Source organism: Erythrolamprus reginae, chromosome 1 (assembly GCF_031021105.1).
Source record: "Erythrolamprus reginae isolate rEryReg1 chromosome 1, rEryReg1.hap1, whole genome shotgun sequence".
Classification (NCBI taxonomy): Eukaryota; Metazoa; Chordata; class Lepidosauria; order Squamata; family Dipsadidae; genus Erythrolamprus; species Erythrolamprus reginae.
In genome coordinates this window covers 356,829,033-356,848,447 of record NC_091950.1, presented here as the reverse complement: position 1 = coordinate 356,848,447, position 19,415 = coordinate 356,829,033, and the positions used below count along the sequence as shown (strand labels likewise).

Genomic DNA, 19,415 nt, shown 5'->3' with positions numbered 1-19,415 from the left:
GCAGCGAGGAGTTTGCGTGGGCGGTGGGGAAACTCCTCGCTGATGCCCGCCAAGAGGGGGAAGACCTAGGGAAGCCGCCCAGCAGCTGATCTGCCCGGCGCCATCTACGCATGCGTGCCCATAGAAAAAAAAGGGCACGCATGCGCAGATGGTGTTCTGACTTCCGGGTTCAAAAATCGCAAATTAGCCTGTTCGCAATGGTCGGGGACGCAATAACCGGGGGATCACTGTATGTTTATCCCAGGCATGTTTAAAATCAGTTACTGTGGATTTACCAACCATGTCTGCTGGAAGTTTGTTCCAGGGATCTACTACTCTTTCAGTAAAATAATATTTTCTCATGTTGCCTTTGATCTTTCCCCCAACTAACTTCAGATTGTGTCCCCTTGTTCTTGTGTTCACTTTCCTATTAAAAACACTTCCCTCCTGAACCTTATTTAACCCTTTAACATATTTAAATGTTTCGATCATGTCCCCCCTTTTCCTTCTGTCCTCCAGACTAGTTCCTTCCCTGTTGCTAGTTCCTTCCCTGTTGCTTCCCAAGAATTGATACTTAAGATATGCTACCTGTGATTCAGGAATTGATATACCTGCAACAAGGGTAGAAGCCACTGATAGCTGAATATTCCAGGAGTATTTTTTGATTTCTCTTCAAATTTGTGGCCATAATTATGCCCTGTATAGCCTTCATCTAATGGCAGAATATTTATAGCTTATATTTTAAATATTTTTTTTTAAAATTTCAATGGATGACTCAGGGTTCTGACACTTTGAGAGACAGAAAAAATTGATCAGTCTACATTGTGATCATATACATGATGTTGCATTATTCTTTTGTGTCTCTCCTTTTGTAGCTGTACTCTAAGCTAAAATGTTGAAGTGCAGTAGATTTTGTGTGAGCAAGAGAAATTCCAGTCTTTGAATCATTTTAGTGGCTCTTTTCTCTTATAAAACTTATTCTTCTGAATAGGCTATATACTTAGAATCAAAGAGATGCTATGTTAGACTAACCATGCTTCAGTATGAATGGTTAACTTCAGGAAGTAGTGATAGGAAATTGCTGTCTAGAGGGAAGTCAATCTATCTCTCATGCCATTTAACTTCTACATCAGGACTGCACTTAAAAATTTGGAGGATGCTGAGAGCCACAGTATGAATACAATTACTGCTGCGTATTCATTTTGGGGCTTTGTTTCAGGGAGTTAGGATTTTTCCCTTTTTTTGAAAAAATTACAGCTTATTTTAAAGTTCGCCAAAGGTGCATTACTGCATACTTCAAGGGGCACAAAGAAGGAGACTTAGGACTTGCAGAGTGCCCATCAATGCCCCATATGAAATTGCTGGGACATCAGTCCCAGACATAAATGAAAGTGACATGTGGAGGATGTTCCTATGACCTCTGTGTGCCTTTTATCTAATCTACCTGAATCACTCTGTATTCTGCCTAACGCGCAGCCACTATAATAGATTGTGGGCCAATGAAATGAATCTAGATCTAGGTGTGATGGAAGTGTTTGTCTGGCCTTAGTTGATCAGGAGGGTTTTATGTTCAGGTTGCCACTTTGAATCTGTTTTTGGATCCATTGCCACACAAAGGTTCACATTTTTTATCAAATCTGTTTGAGGTCTGTCTTAATGATATATTTACCAATTTCTCACCAAAAAATAACAATAATAGTAACACAGGTTTGAAGTTTCAAAATTATTTTATAATCACCTCAGGGTTTTCTTCAAAATATAATATAGCAACATAGAAACATAGAAGACTGACAGCAGAAAAAGACCTCATGGTCCATCTAGTCTGCCCTTATACTATTTTCTGTATTTTATCTTAGGATGGATATATGTTTATCCCAGGCATGTTTACATTCAGTTACTGTGGATTTATCAACACAAGTCTGCTGGAAGTTTGTTCCAAGGATCTACTACTCTTTCAGTAAAATAATATTTTCTCATGTTGCTTTTGATCTTTCCCCCAACTAACTTCAGATTGTGTCCCCTTGTTCTTGTGTTCACTTTCCTATTAAAAACACTTCCCTCCTGGACCTTATTTAACCCTTTAACATATTTAAATGTTTCGATCATGTCCCCCCTTTTCCTTCTGTCCTCCAGACTATACAGATTGAGTTCATTAATTCTTTCCTGATACGTTTTATGCTTGAGACCTTCCACTATTCTTGTAGCCCGTCTTTGGACCCGTTCAATTTTGTCAATATCTTTTTGTAGGTGAGGTCTCCAGAACTGAACACAGTATTATTCCAAATGTGGTCTCGCCAGCACTCTATACAGTGGGATCATAATCTCCCTCTTCCTGCTTGTTATACCTCATTGTTGTCAGTTGTGTGTTCAACTACACTATTTCACGATGCTTAACATTTTCTGTCAAGAAAGGAACTTACTGAATCTATCTTAAATTTTTCATAAATTAAAAATACTTTTTTTTTATTTTTTCATTCAGGTGCACTACATTTCACTATCGTACAGATCTGCCACCAACCAGCATCATTATCACCTTCCATAATGAAGCTCGGTCTACATTGTTAAGGACGATAAGAAGGTAAGATTTATTCACATAGTACTAAAGTGGAGAGGTGAACAGTATTCAATATATCAACTATTTTATAAATGTTACTATTAAAAAAATAATTGAAATTATCTTTAATAAAGAAGGCCAAATAAACTGTTATGGACATAACTGTGTCACCAAATAAGCATGCAAACATAGCCATGTGGCTGTACACTTAGGAAGTAAACAGATGTAGAAAAGGAGCAAGACATTTTAAGGCATTAATCATATGAGTTTAGAAAAAGAAAACAAAATACAGTGGTACCTCATCTTATGAACGCCTCTTCTAACGAACTTTTCAAGATACGAACCCGGTGTTTAAGATTTTTTTGCCTCTTCTTCCGAACTATTTTCACCTTACGAACCCAAGCCGCTGCTGCTGGGATGAAGGGGTTTCTTCCCCCTTTTTTTTAAGAAAGAAAAGGGAGGGGTGGCTTGGAGGGGGAAAAGACTCCATTTAAATAACTAGGAGAACAGCGTGTTTGCAAGCACTGAAAGGGTGTCTTTTGAAGAAAGAAAAGGGAGGGGCGGCTTGGAGGGGGAAAAGACTCTATTTAAATAACTAGGAGAACAGCGTGTTTGCAAGCACTGAAAGAGTGTCTTTTGAAGAAAGAAAGGGGAGGGGCGGCTTGGAGGGGGAAAAGACTCTATTTAAATAACTAGGAGAACAGCGTGTTTGCAAGCACTGAAAGGGTCTCTTTTAAAGAAAGAAAAGGGAGGGGCGGCTTGGAGAGGGAAAAGACTCTATTTAAATAGCTAGGAGAACAGCGTGTTTGCAAGCACTGAAAGGGTCTCTTTTAAAGAAAGAAAAGGGAGGGGCGGCTTGGAGGGGGAAAAGACTCTATTTAAATAACTAGGAGAACAGCGTATTTGCAAGCACTGAAAGAGTGTCTTTTGAAGAAAGAAAAGGGAGGGGCGGCTTGGAGGGGGAAAAGACTCTATTTAAATAACTAGGAGAACAGTGTATTTGCAAGCACTGAATGGATGTCTTTTGAAGAAAGAAAAGGGAGGGGCGGCTTGGAGGGGGAAAAGACTCTATTTAAATAACTAGGAGAACAGCATGTTTGCAAGCACTGAAAGAGTGTCTTTTGAAGAAAGAAAAGGGAGGGGCGGCTTGGAGGGGGAAAAGACTCTATTTAAATAACTAGGAGAACAGCGTGTTTGCAAGCACTGAAAGAGTGTCTTTTGAAGAAAGAAAAGGGAGGGGCGGCTTGGAGGGGGAAAAGACTATTTAAATAACTAGGAGAACAGCGTGTTTGCAAGCACTGAAAGGGTGTCTTTTGAAGAAAGAAAAGGGAGGGGCGGCTTGGAGGGGGAAAAGACTCTATTTAAATAGCTAGGAGAACAGCATGTTTGCAAGCACTGAAAGGGTCTCTTTTGAAGAAAGAAAAGGGAGGGGTGCCCCCCTTGCCTTTCTTCCTTCTCACTCACCCTTTAGCCTAGCCTTGCTTCTTCCACCCGCCCCCTTTAGCTGCTCCTCCCTGCCCTCTATTCACCTCCCTTCTAAAGCATTATTTGCTTTTACATTGATTCCTATGGGAAACATTGTTTCATCTTACAAACATTTCACCTTACGAACCTCCTCCTGGAACCAATTAAGTTCGTATCATGAGGTACCACTGTATAGCCAAAACTAGAATGAATGAATTCCAGCCATTAAGGATCTCCTCAGTTTTCTATCCTAGCAAACTATTCATAACTTCTACTACATCTGTTCATTGCTTCATTCACAACCTTTTATTATTTTAAGTTTTTAATTCAACTTGCTTGTTTGGAATTGGTTGTTCATTTCTGTATTTCAGTTATATTATTTCAGTATTCATTTATTATTAACCTGGTCACTTGTTTTATTCCTTAAGTACTCCATTCCCGTTGCATTCAATTTGCTTTTGATACTGTAGCCCAAAACTCACTTCCATATATAATAAAATGGAGAAAAGCCACAACATAACTATTTTGCTTCTTTAACAAACATTCATTCCTCTTGGTAGACTTCATACTATCATCTAACCCTCCATCAACATTCGCCCCTTAAAATGAAACATTTGCTCTTAAAATTCCTCCACCCCTTTTCTCATCTTTCAAGAACATTCTACCAAGATACACAGTGTGCTCTAATTTTTCATCATTTATGTATAACTTGCAATCATTCACTCCATCTTGTCTGTCAAACGCAAGTATTTTGGACTTTGACACATTAATTTTCAAATGTTCTTCATTGCATCATGCAATCAAATATTCACTGCAAATCAATCAGGTTCCCAACCAAACAGCAGAGCATTATCTGCATACAAAAAATGCATATATATATTCAGGTCCCAACTAACCTACTTCTAGCTTCACCACAAGCATTACTTATACCTTTATTCCTTATTTCAAGCCTGTCCTGTGCTTCCAGTAAATCAGTAATTGTAAAATAACTTTTCTTCCTTGTATTTATACATTTTTTAATGATATGCTAAAAAAGAAAAAAAATCTGTTATTCGTATTTCCTGCCTGGCATAAAGCTGCCTTGTATTTCACAACTTTTACGTGTTATCCTTGCTCCCTTTTGATCAGTATTCTGCCAGACCACCCATCAAACACTTATTCTCTGCAGTTTTTCCAATCATTCTCCCTACTCTTTCCATTTTCTAAGAGAATGACTGTGGCTTTTTCCAATGATCAAATATGATATAGTCTTCACACATGCATTAAACTACTTGCAGAGTTATTTCATAAATGCACCACATCCATATTTTAATATATTCCACTAACAGTCTCTGCACCTCCAGCCATTTTATTTTTTCATACCATTTGTGACTGCTTTTCATTATATTTTCCACCAAGTGTCCTTATTAATGATTACCATTGTCATAATTTCACACACTTTGTAGCCCTGAATTTCCCCACTCCTATTCTGAATATCTTTTCTGTTCCTCTGCTTCTGCATTCTTACATCCTCCTCTATTTATTTATAACATATTTATCAGAGCCGGGGTGGCGCAGCAGGTAGAGTGCGGTACTGCAGGTCACTGAAGCTGACTGTAGATCTGTAGATCAGTGGTTCAAATCTCATCACCAGCTCAAGGTTGACTCAGCCTTCCATCCTTCCGAGGTGGGTAAAATGAGGACCCGGATTGTGGGGGCAATATGCTGGCTCTATTAAAATAAAAGTGCTATTGCTAACATATTGTAAGCCGCCCTGAGTCTAAGGAGAAGGGCAGCATAAAAAATAGAATAAATAAATAAATAAATATTTTATACTTATATTTTTTCCTTTTTTCTATGCACATATGGATAGTAATGCTTAAAACTATATGTTCAGAACAAACCCTTTTCTGAACAGATGCTCACCAGTCATAATACTCATACATCCTTGGATTTTTGAATGGCCTAGTCAATTTTTTTAATATTTTCTTGTCTGGTTCCTATCCATCTATTCAATATAATACAATATGGATCAAATTAATGCACAATGTTACTCAGTTGTCTTAAACCACTTAGTACTTCCTATTCTCTCCAATCATTGGAGTATTAACATGTAACATTCACTAATTTATAGATTCCTACTTTTATGTAGGAACTTTAACAAAATTGACAACAACTTTGATGTCACCAGTCTGTACTTATTGATGTATACTTTAGCCTTTTATCATAAATGAATCTATGATTGCACTTTTCCGTATACATTAATATTCCACTCCACAAGACTGAATCATTTGCATTCTAATCATTTGCATCCCTTCTCTGTCCCTAGTTTTATAGACAGAGCATATTTCATTCATTACATCGTGTTCTTTTTTCTTTTACCTTTTATACATGCTAAATCTTCTATATACCACGCTAGGTCCATAGTTATTGGTTATGCTTGGTCAGTTAAGGCTTTTACCTAAGATTTTGTAGTGTGGAAAATGGTAAATAGCTTTACCAACTTTAGTCACATCCATAGCATTTGCATTGATTCTATGCTAATTGTAAGAATAGTACCAATCAGTGTTGGTAACTATGCTGCATGTTTTACTCCAAACATTTTCATGCGTTTCTGAACCAACTTGGATCTAATGACTGTCTTGCAGACCAGAAAACCATTGGGCACAGCCTTCCTAGAAGGTAGATGCATTGTACTGACATATTGTATTGGGCTGTTGTTCTGCCGGCGTGTTTCAACCGCCCGTAATTACAGGGTAATTAGTCCAGGAAGACACACACCACACGATAAAAGGAAAACCCAAAAGTTTTTATAAACAGAAAAACAGAAACAGCTCCCTTTTTAAATGTCAAAGGGATTTTCTGGTACACACAAGGCACAGGTGAAATGCAGTCCAATTGCTCACCTAATAACTGGGAAATTGAGTCCAATTCTAAAGTCCAGAGAGTCCACATACACAATCCTGAACAGCAAAAAACCACGATCTTGACGAAACAATGAATCAGATAAACTGCCATGAGGCTAAAACACCAGGCTGCACTTTTATCTGTTGCACTAATTACAGCAGCCCCACCCAACCACAGGTGGCCTCATTTTCTCTTGTAATAATCCTTCAGTTGTTGTCTCCTATGCATCACTCTACGCATGCGTGGATGTGTCATTAATTCTTGTTCAGAATCCAGGGATGATACAGATGATTGATCTCCTCCTGGGCTGTCGGCCAAACTCCCCTCTTCCCTGTCACTCACGCTTCCTTGGTCAGAGGAGACAGATTCTACTGGAAGCAAAACAGGCCTGCCGCATGTGGATGTCCCCCACACCACCTCCACCTCCACATTGCTTGGGGCAGGAGCTGGGCCAGAACTAACCACAACAGCTGTGAGAATAACCTAGGAGGACAAGAAGAAGAACCTTTCCCTAATAGTCTAGAAAATAAAGGTAATGGAGAGGAGATTTACTTCCAAATTTGCAAGTTTGATCACAGCCTTTTGAAGTTATCTAACCAAGAAACCAAAACTATGAGTACTATCTTTATCATAAGATTATGGTAACAGAATCTTGAAATCTTGCAAAATAAAGACACCCCCCCCCGATAATCCACTCGTAGAGATAATCCACTCTTATTCCCACCCTTAAATTTATTAAACTTCACACAATCACAGTTGTAAATCTCAGCTTTCCAGGCATTTATCACTTTATTCAGGAATAGGCTTACTTGGTAAAAGGCTCAAGATACTAAAAAATACTCTTTTTTTATAGGCAAGAAGAACCTAACTGCATGCCATATTACATAGAAAGCACGTCCTATATATGGGTCCTGGTATAGATCAGCAACCCTAGAGTTTCAAAATTTTTTCCTTCCCAGCTTTCTGAGTTAATAGATACTTTCTTTCAGCTTCATTCTTTGTAGAAACTAACCCGAACCCTGAAAAACAGGCCAAATAGTGCTGCCAAAACTGTGCTGTATTGCAACCAAATTTTGTCATCATATCTCAAAGTATTGGGAGGCTCCACACATGAACAACAAAAAAAGTGCTAGATATTGTAGCTTTTTGCCTTGTTAAATATTTCAGAGGCCTGATGGCTTTGCACACTTTGAAGGTCACACACTTAGATTCTGCTTTTGTTGGGGGAGGGGGAGGAAATTAGAGAAATTAATATGATCAGTGATTTCCTTTTTTATTGTTTAGTTCTCTTTCCCACCCTTTTTTATTGGCAAGTCTTTTGTGAGCAGATCATGCAATTACCAAGCTCATTCATTATTCAAAGCAATCCCACCACTTTCTCAAGCAATTAATTGCTGAAATGCAGACTGTTCACCAATGATTCATTCTGAGGACTCCAAATGTGAAAATTACAAGCTGTTTTTCACTGGGAATGCGGGTGGTAAAGATGGCAAAGGATATACAGGTATCTAAATCCATATAGATTTTTTTTTCTGTGCTCCGAATATGGTATAGCTCTGCATAGCATCATTGAATGGAACCTAGCACTATAATGAACAGATTGTGCAGGAAGTTTGTTTCTTTGTTTAGTCCATATACAGTATATGGAGGCCCACCTTGCAAACATGACTCTGGGTGGTTTACAATGTTAAAAACAATTAAAACATACAAAAATGTCAAACCCATAGCAGCTGGAAAAAGATGAAAAAGCCACATTCCAACTTTTAAGATAACTTTTTCTAAAGTCTCAAGATCCTTTTTATATCGTGGCAACCAAAACTGAATGCAGTTTTCCAAGTGTGGCCTCATAGAGGCATTACAAAGTGGTATTAACACTTCACATGATCTTGATTCTATCCCTCTGATAATGCAGCCTAGAGCTGTGTTGGCTTTTTGGGCAGCAGCTGCACACTGCTGGCTCATATTTAAATGGTTGTCCACTAGGACTCCAAGATACCTCTTGTTGTGGTTTAGCCTGAGGCAGATCAAGGACCAGCTGCGTCTCTGCTGGCTCCATGCCCGGAGGAGGATGACAGTGAAGAGGAGGGGGCTGGGCAGTTGGACAGGGGAGAGTACAGTCAGGAATGTGACGAGGAAGAACAGCATGGGAGCCCCGGGGAGGGGCTCTCCCCAGCCAGTAGCTTGGAGTCATTAGGTGATGAAGCACAAGCTGTCATTGACATGCGACAGAGACGTTTAGATCAAAGGAAGGATCAATTGAAGAAATATTATCAGCATTGAATAAGGAACACCAGGGCTTGGGTGTGGTCCTCATTAGCAGGGAAGGGTTTATAAGGCAGGCAAGCTCTTGAAGCCATGTGGAGTGTTATCAGTTTGGAGTTGCTGTAACCTGCATTGTTTCTCAGCGTCTCTGTTCCTGGCTTGTGGCCCAGCAGTCTTGAAGACCCATGGGAGGTGTATGTCTGTTATCTACAGCCTCGTCTTGGCAGCAAGAATCCTATATTGATGCATGGACAATTGCCTTCATGTATATATTTGGAGTGTATATAATTTCCGGTCACAATTCAAAGTGTTGGTTATGACCTATAAAGCCCTTCATGGCATCGGACCAGAATATCTCCAGGACCGCCTTTTGCCACACGAATCCCAGTGACCGATTAGGTCCCACAGAGTTGACCTTCTCCAGGTCCCATCAACTAAACAATGTTGTTTGGCGGGTCCCAGGGGAAGAGCCTTCTCTGTGGCAGCCCCAACTCTCTGGAACCAGCTCCCCCTGGAGATTAGAACTGCCCCCACCCTCCTTGCCTTCCATAAACTCCTTAAAACCCACCTTTGCCGCCAGGCATGGGGGAATTGAGATATCTCCCCCGGGCCTATACAATTTATGTATGGTATGTTTGTATGTATGTCTGATTAATAATGGGGTTTTTAAAATGTTTTAAAATTATTAGATTTGTTATGAATTGTTCTATTGCTGTTGTGAGCCGCCCCGAGTCTATGGAGAGGGGCGGCATACAAATCTAATTAATTAATTAATAAATATAAATGTAAATATAAATATAAATATAAATATAAATATAAATATAAATATAAATATAAATATAAATATAAATATAAATATAAATATAAATATAAATATAAATATAAATATAAATATAAATATAAATATAAATATAAATATAAATATAAATATAAAATAAATCCATCTGCTAGTTTTGCTGTCTTACCCACATTTTTCTACTTTATCTAGTAGTAGGTTATGGTCTACTTTATTAAATGTTTTACTGAAGTACAAGTAAATTACAGCATTCCTCTGGTCTACTAATTTTGTCAGTTTGTCAAAGAATGCAGTAAGATTAGTCTGGCACGATCTATTTTTGACAAACCCATGTTGGCTTTTGGTTATTACATTGTTTGCTTCTAGGTGTTCGTTGATTCATAGCTTGATTATCTTTTCCAGAATCTTCCCTGGTATTAAGATCAGGCCAATAGATCTGTAGCCTTGGATCCATTTTTCCCCTTTTTTGAAGATGGGAACTCTTTTCCAGTCCTCTGGCAGTTCTCTGGTGTTCCAAAATCTTTGGCGATACAAGAAATGACATGTGAAAAGTCAGGAAGTAATTAGAAAATTGCTGCCAATAATTAGATAATTAGGTTGTGCTTCTCAGATCTCCCGCAAGAGAAAAGTTGAAATATTATAAGATCTAACTGGAAACTCCCAGAATTCCACAAGATTTTGCAAAATCACACCGTTGGGATTATGTTTGGTGGGGTGATACTTCAGCAATTAGATGTGAAGATACAGAAGACTGAGAGAGGTTGCAGAATTCTAGTAAAGTCAGTTTTAAACAAGTTAGTCAGCTTAAAGTTATTTTAAATATATAGTTATGCCCAAGGATATTGAAGGAAAATTGTATTTTTAACTATGTTGCTGTTGGCAATGATAAGAAAAAGGGAATGTTTAATGCAAGATTTCTGAATAATGATGAAAAGCAAATGGTATTCACTGGAGTCAGTGGTTGAGTTCAGACATGATACTAATCCATAATGAGGTTTTTGGGTTTTTGTGGGTTTTTGGCTTGTTATGATCTATTAAGTAAAGGAGCAGCCCGGCCTGGAATCAAGATTTTGGTTCTTTTGATATGCTCTAGAAAACATTGATCAATTTCTACTCTCGTTTCCTGCCCAATTTCTAATAAAAATATAATAACATTAGTTAATATTATGGCAGTTTTGAGATTTGTAGTCGTTTCTCCAAAGAAACACAGAACTGCATTAATCACATGGATTTCATTTCTATGAACCCAGGGGAAAAATGACTCCAAATGTTATAGAGATTTGTAAAATTTAATTACAGAGAATATTTGCTGATTATAGAAACATAGATTGATGGCAGAAAAAGACCTCATGGTCCATCTAGTCTGCCCTTATACTATTTCCTGTATTTTATCTTGGGATGGATATATGTTTATCCCAGGCATGTTTAAATTCAGTTACTGTGGATTTACCAACCACATCTACTGGAAGTTTGTTCCAAGCATTTACTACTCTTTCAGTAAAATAATATTTTTCTCACATTGCTTCTAATCTTTCCCCCAACTAACCTCAGATTGTGCCCCCTTGTTCTTATGTTCACATTATGAAAATAAGGATTATGAAAAAAAGGAAGGAAGGAAGGGTTGCCTACAAATATGTAAAGAGAAATGAAAAAAGGCTTCAAAAAGAGAACGCAAGAGAAAGAAGACAAAGTAGGATAAAGGATAAAGTTTTTGAGAAAGGACTTTCATTCAGAAATATAATATATTTTTCATTGTTTCACTGAAATTAACCTAACTAAATGTGCATTGGATTGATGTTTTATTTTTGTGTGTGTCAGAACTGGTATATATATCTGTATATTTAAGAAATTTATATGCTACCTTCTCTTTTAACCAAACTGGGCAAAAATACTATAATAATAATACAAGAACATTTGTATTAAAATAAGTTTAAAATTTAACAAATATAAAACACAAAGCAATCAGATAAGATTAAAAGGCGCTTTTAAGTAAATGCATATATAATATTTTTTAAAAAAAAATTAAAAGGGGAGCAACATGGCATAGGTTGAAAGATACGCATCTCTAGTACAATCATAATTACATACGGTACTTTCTTTCTGAGGCCACATGAATTTCTTAAATACTCATTGATAGTGTGAAATGTGACTTCACAACATTTACTTACTTCATCTCTTGTCACACAATACTAGTCCCATTTGAGGTTGACAAGGTGCACAAAAGTAAATTGGTCCAAATCGGTTGCTAAACTGGAAATGGCAATACAGTGTTCCCTCGATTTTCACGGGTTCGAACTTCGCGAATAGCCTATACCACGGCTTTTCAAAAAATATTAATTAAAAAATACTTCGCGGTTTTTTCCCCCTATACCACGGTTTTTCCCACCCTATGATGTCATATGTGATCGCCAAACTAATAATTTTTGCAAATAAATAACAAAAAAAATAATTATTGTTAATAAATAATTATGTTTATAAATATCAGGATCACTAAGTGTCTTATTCAATGGTGACTACCAGTAATAATGGTGAGTTGTTAAGGGAATAGGAAATGGTAATTTAGGGGTTTAAAGTGTTAAGGGATGGCTTGTGATACTGTTCATGGCCAAAAATGGTGTATTTACTTCCGCATCTCTACTTCGCGGAAATTCGACTTTCGCAGGCGGTCTTAGAACGCATCCCCCTCAGAAATCAAGGGAACACTGTATGCCACTTAAGCAGATTTTTCTTTGTGCTTGAAGTGGGATAAGAATTTGGAGTGGTTGGAGGTGCCCTTCACTCACATATTAAAGAGTGTCAGTCCCTTGACTGAGATAGGCTGATGGGTTTTAAGACACCACTTTTTGTCTCCGTAGCGTTTGGAATTCTCTTGACCCGTGATGGTGAACTTATGTCACGGGTGCCACAGGTGTTACGCGGAGTCATATCTGAGGGCACGCAATGCTATGATAGCTCCAGCCCGAACATGTGTGCTGGCCAGCTGATTTTCGGCCTTCTAGAGTGTGGAGGAAGGCTGTTTTCACCCTCCCCAGGCTTCAGGAAAGCCTCCGGAGTCTGTAGATGGTGAAAAACAGCCCAACGGGCCAACTGGAATCCCCCCCCAAAAAACCTTCTGGTTGGGCTGTTTTTTTGCCACCCACAAGCTCTGGAGACATTCCTGAATCCTGGGAGGGTGACAAATGGCCAGACATCTTGAGGCTTCAGTCAGACCTTCACTCATGCGCAGGGAAGCAGTCAACAAGGGTTGTGCATGCATGTGTGTGGGGAGGGCACACATGCACACATGTGTGAGTACACATGCACACACCCTTTTGCCACCCAAGTAAAAAAAAAGGTTCACCACCATTGCTCTAGACTTATTGAGGAATTAAAAAGGTATAAGTTCATATTTTATTATGATCAGATGGCTTAGATAGAGGTGGGCAAAATTTAGTGACCAGAGACCATATTTAGCATGGTTAGAAAATTCTGAAGGCTACATTTGGCAGCACAGTAATGCAAAGTGGAGGAGGCTGTATCATCCATGTGAGCAAAGCCAACCTTTTCAAGGGAGAGTTTTCTGAGTTTTTCAGAGTGAGTTTTCAGAGAAGGGCAGCGTAAAAATCTAATAAATGAATGAATGAATGAATGAATGAATGAATGAATGAATGAATGAATGAATAAATAAATATTCTCCCTCTCTTTCTCTCTTGGTAAATGTGCTCAGTTTAATACAGAGCTTAGACTAAAGGTTGTGTGGTAATATACTTAGTAGTGCAGTTGGAATGGACTCTTGGGATTTCAAGCAAACAAACAAAAGGAAAATAGGAGAGGTAGTATCTGCAGGTACTATTGAAGTTAGAAGTTATCTCAGGAGTGAAATCCAGCAGGTTTTAACAGGTTCTGGAGAACTGGTAGCGGAAATTTTGAGTAGTTCGGAGAACCAGCAAATACCACTTCTGGCTGACCCCAGAGTGGGGTGGGAATGGAGATTTTGCAGTATCCTTCTCCTGCCACACCCACCAAGCCTCACCATATCCACCAAGCCATGCTCACAGAACCAGTAGTAAAAATGTTTTGATTTTACCACTCGCTTACCTTCTTCTACCAGGATTCCAGAAAGTGGGTGTTGTGCAGTTTTTTTGCAGCTTATTGCCTTACACTGATGCTTAGCTTCATTTTGATTGGAAGATTCAATAAATTGTTCTGATTTATTCTGGAGAAATGGCTCAAGATAGACTCACTGAAAAAACAATTTATTGAGTTACTATTTATTACTGGAACCCAGACATTCATGAGAAGATTTTGAATTAACATTCAAGAATCCTTAAGTACTTCAAAAAGTGAGTCACAATGAAAAAGGATAAAAGGGAGTTGGTAATAACATCCTATCAATGGGGTGGGGGTGGGGAATGCAGTTCTAAGAATATCCTCTCTGTGCCTGGTGATTCAACTCATTTCCAAGTGAAATATAATTTAAAAAAAGAGGCTTAAGATTGGACCTCAAATTTTTGTTCTGAAATGTATTATGGAGAAATCTTGCTAGTTGAACATTGCCTTAAAAGATCTGCTCTGAAGGTTCAACAGCAGACCTTTTCTACCACTTAAGTATCTGCATGGTCAATTATAAGACTTATTTCTGCATCTGTTGGCATTCGTTTTTATTTTATCTTTATTTTATTTCACTTGTTTTGTCAAGTACATATTGGAGATATGTAAGGATATGAGCCGGGGTGGCGCAGCAGGTAGAGTGCTGTACTGCAGGCCACTGAAGCTGACTGTAGATCTGAAGATCAGTGGTTCAAATCTCATCACCGGCTCAAGGTTGACTCAGCCTTCCATCCTTCCGAGGTGGGTAAAATGAGGACCCGATTGTGGGGGCAATAGCCTAGCTCTGTTAAAAAAGTGCTATTGCTAACATGTTGTAAGCCGCCCTGAGTCTAAGGAAAAGGGCGGCATAAAAATCGAATAAATTAATAAATAAATAAATATAATAATACAGTGTTCCCTTGACTTTCGCGAAAAGTCTATACCACGGTTTTTCAAAATATATTATTAAAATAATACTCTCTGTATTCATATACATGATTTTATTTATTTGTTTGTTTGTTTGTTTGTTTGTTTGTTTGTTTATTTATTTGTTTGTTTGTTTGATTTCTTGAGGCGACTCGGGGCGGCGTACAACATTAAATATAACAGTATACATATAAGAAATCTAATAACTATCAAATATGAAAATGTACTAAAACATTTTAAAAGCCCCCATGTACACTCACACACATTCATACAGTCCAATCATATCTCGTATCGGCCGGAGACAGTCTCATCTGATACTAGTAACATGTTTTTCTTTAATCCTAGACCTATTTTTCATGTTGCTTCTTTTATTCCCAAACATTCAGATCATCTGCATTTTAAGCTATCAGAATAGTGTCAATCTACAATGTTCAAAATATATATATAAAGGGAACACTTAAACAACACAATATAACTCCAAGTAAATCAAACTTCTGTGAAATCAAACTGTCCACTTAAGAATCAACACTGACAATCAATTTCACATGCTGTTGTGCACATTCAACTTTGTAAAAAACAAAGTATTCAATGAGAATATTTCATTCATTCAGATCTAGGATGTGTTATTTGAGTGTTCCCTTTATTATTATTTTTTGAGGAGTAAATATTCACCATATACAGAGAAAGTATACAGCCTTGTTTAACTTCTTTGCTGATCAATTCTGTTTCAGTATGTTCAAACTGTGGCTTCTCGTTGATTCTTGTTCTAGGCAGAGAATAATTATTATCTCAGATTCCGGTTTTCCTAAGGGCAGCTCAATCTTGATAATGATTGATAAAATGGAAGGCCTCTGTGGATGGTCCGAGAGAATGTCCTTGAGGGACAAGAGAGGTAAGAGACTGGGCAAGAGTCAGATAAGAGGCAGCTTAGCCTGCAGAAGAAATGATAGCGTGGAAAACATCTCAGAGCCCTCTCTCCCTCTTTTCTTGGACTGTAAAGGCAAATATGGAAAAATGTACCTTCAAACTTGCAAGACTGATGTCAACTCTTTGAGATAGTAAAGAACAGTGGGGTAGCAAAAATGGAGCTCCACCCCAGAGCACCCAATTTGCACTGAAAGATGTTGAAAGAATATGCAGCGCATCTTGCATAAGCCATGCCCACAGTGTGGTAGTAAAAATTTTGGTAGCCTGTCACTAGCAAAGAATCACCAACCATGAATATTAATACTATCTTTATCATTAGGCTGCAATAACAGAGTCTTACAAGTATAAAAGTATTCTCTTGAAGTTCAAGATATAAGGGAGGCTCTCTTCTGAGATATTTGTCATATCCCTTTTTCTTCTGTGGGCCAAGCTGCCTCTTATCTGACCATTGCCCAGTCTTTGGTTCCTGATCCTCTTCCTATCCCTGAGTATCGTTCTCAGATAATGTTACAGCCTCTCTATTGTGAATGAAGCACAAATTGATTTTTTTTAAAGATAAACTTTGGCTGTCTCAGTTGTTCAGCGTATATTAATAATGATGTCTCCTATTCTTTGACCTTTTCTAAAACCTGCTTCAGCATCTGGTGTATTTTTTCTTTTTCATTTTATTACTCTAATATGCACTGGATAATCCTATTTCACTTCTATGCGAAATTAAGAATATTGTACCGCTGTGTGAACAACTCTGTTTGAGTCTCCTTTAGTGGTATGTCAGCTGACCTCTTCCAATGGCCTCTGAGTCATTCTCCAGATTTGCTAGGATACCTTGATTAAAACCTTTATTGCTTCTTCTATTGCTTTCCATATTTCTGTAAATATATCATCAATTACTGTAGCTTTCTATCTTGGCAATGACCGGAGTGCTGATCTAATTTCATTTAGAGGTTCTTGCAAATTCCAAGGTACTTTGGATTTTGACATTTTTATTGAACAGAATTTAAATATATTATTTCTATTTCTCTTTAATGTTACTCTTAGAGCATATGAAATATATTGCAGAGATGTAACTTTAGGTACAGTACTCAAATTATTCTAATTTGGCTTTACAATAATTTATTGCAGATCATTGGGAGGGGAAAAGCTCTTCTCTTTGAAAAAAATAAAGATGATTCTGTTTGTAGACCTTGTAGACCAAAGACACACGCTGGGATTAAATGCTATTTTTACAAATCCTGCAGTGAAAATCGGATGTCTCTTTGATTCCCTTTAAGAAAGGTTAACCAAGAGCAGGCTTGGAGATGTCAAGATGACCATGTGCCCAGATCTCTCCATGGTTTATTCAGCGTTCCTTAGAGGTTGTTCTTGGAAACCTAATCTTTATGTAAACCACAGAGTAATTATTAAGAAAATGGCTCTTCCAAATTGTACAGCATAAAGATGTTTGTGAACAAATTCACTCAATGAATAATCATTCATTCATTCATTCATTCATTCATTCATTCATTCATTCATTCATTTATTAGATTTGTATGCTGCTCCTCTCCATAGACTCGGGACGGCTAACAACAGTAATAAACAGCATGTAACAAATCTAATGTTTAAAATAATTTAAAAACCCTTATTAAAACCAAACATACACACAAACATACCATGCATAAATTGTATAGGCCTAGGGGGAAAAGGGTAGTTCAGTTCCCCCAAGCCTGACGACAGAGGTGGGTTTTGAGGAGCTTACGAAAGGCAAGGAGGGTGGGGGCAATTCTGATCTCCGGGGGGAGTTGGTTCCAGAGGGTCGGGGCCGCCACAGAGAAGGCTTTTCCCATGGGTCCTGCCAGATGACATTGTTTAGTTGACGGGACCTGAAGAAGACCTACTCTGTGGGACCTAACCAGTGTCACAGTTTATTTATTTATTTATTCAGTTTTTTTAAAAAAAATGCCGCCCTTCTCCTTAGACTCAGGGCAGCTTGCAACATGTTAGTAATAGCACTTTTTTTAACAGAGCCAGCATATTGCCCCCACAATCCGGGTCCTCATTTTACCCACCTTGGAAGGATGGAAGGCTGAGTCAACCTTGGGACAGTGATGAGATTTGAACTGCTGACCTGCAGATCTAGCAGTCAGCTTTAGTGGCCTGCAGTACCGCACTCTACCCACTGTCCCACCTCGGCTCATTTTATTCACTCTGAATTTTATAAACCTTATTTAAATAACAACATGTCTTCTTGCCCTTCCCAACATTTTAGTCATGGTGAAACGTGCGACTACACATGCTGAAATCTGCTAGAGCGCAGTTAGTTTTCCACTCATGACTGTAATGACTATAAAATGACTATAAAATCATGCATGAGATAGAAAAAATGGATAGAGAATTTTTTTTCTTCTCTATCACACAATACTAGGACGAGGGAGCACTCCCTAAAGCTCATAGGTAAGAAAGCAAGGACAAATAAAGGGAAATATTTCTTCACCAAGAGGGTCGTTGGTTTATGGAATTCACTTCCAGAAGAGGTCGTGACAGCTGTCAGCCTTGATAGCTTCAAGGCGGGATTAGACAGATTCATGGATGCCAAGTGTATCGGTGGTTATTGAAACGGATGTCCATGTGCCACCTCTATGTTGGTTGAGGCAGGCACGATTCCCTTGAGTACCATTTGTTGGGGGTCAAGGGAAAGGGAGGGTTTTGCCTTCTCTTTCTGCTCAAGATCCCCATGGACAATTGGTGGGTCATTGTGTGACACAGAATGCTGGACTCGATGGGTTTTGGTCTAATTCAGCATGGCTCTTCTTATGTTCTGATGGAGCCTACACATTTCAGTTGTAATTCATGACAGTTGTTAAGTGAGATGACCACATGACTGCCTTGCTTAACAACCCCCAGCCCTGCTCTCCTAATAGGTGACCAAGTGACCATGTAAGTCAGGAATGAGTTAGGGCCTAGGAGACCTAACATCTCCTGAGGCATCCCATGCTTTGCTCCCCAGCCTTCAAGATTCTCCCCAGGCCTTGGACTTGCTTCCATCCACAAAGCTTCCATAGCTTTAAAAAACACTTGCATACATATTTGGTTTTGGACTCTTTACGAGCTCTGGGAATAGCCTGGTGCTGGTAAAAATAAAGGAGAAAGAAGAATACATTTCACTAGAAACGTTGTCTGGCTATCATCCAGGCTATGAAAGCTGCAGTGCTTGATACTGATACAAAATGCCAAACTGTCCATTGGCTTTCTAGCACAGGAATTTGCCAAGCTGGGTATCAATGAAGAGAAAAACAGAGCCCTTGCATGCCAACCTGAAGCCATAACTATGAGAAAAGATGTAGGCATTAGCACAATTAATCTAGAATGTGTCTAACGCCATCAATTAAATATAAATTGTTGCAATGGTCTTATCTTCAAGGACCATCTAAATAACCTGTGAGATACAAAAGATTTAAGTGCCAAAGCCCACTGCAGCAACACAGCCAAGAAGGCTTCAAGAGTTGTAAACCTAATCCTACGTAGCTTCTGCTCTGGCAATCTCACACTACTTACAAAACTTTCGCCAGACCCATC

General features: G+C 38.4%; 1 protein-coding gene across 1 annotated transcript in view; it reads left to right on the top strand.

The window, feature by feature from the left end:
• Positions 1 to 19,415, top strand: part of GALNT14 (polypeptide N-acetylgalactosaminyltransferase 14) — a 414,445-nt gene that overhangs the window by 244,073 nt on the left and 150,957 nt on the right. The window contains exon 3 of the mRNA XM_070734310.1: positions 2,459 to 2,557. Coding sequence (XP_070590411.1) covers positions 2,459 to 2,557 — 99 coding nt within the window. The remainder of the gene's footprint in view (positions 1 to 2,458; positions 2,558 to 19,415) is intronic.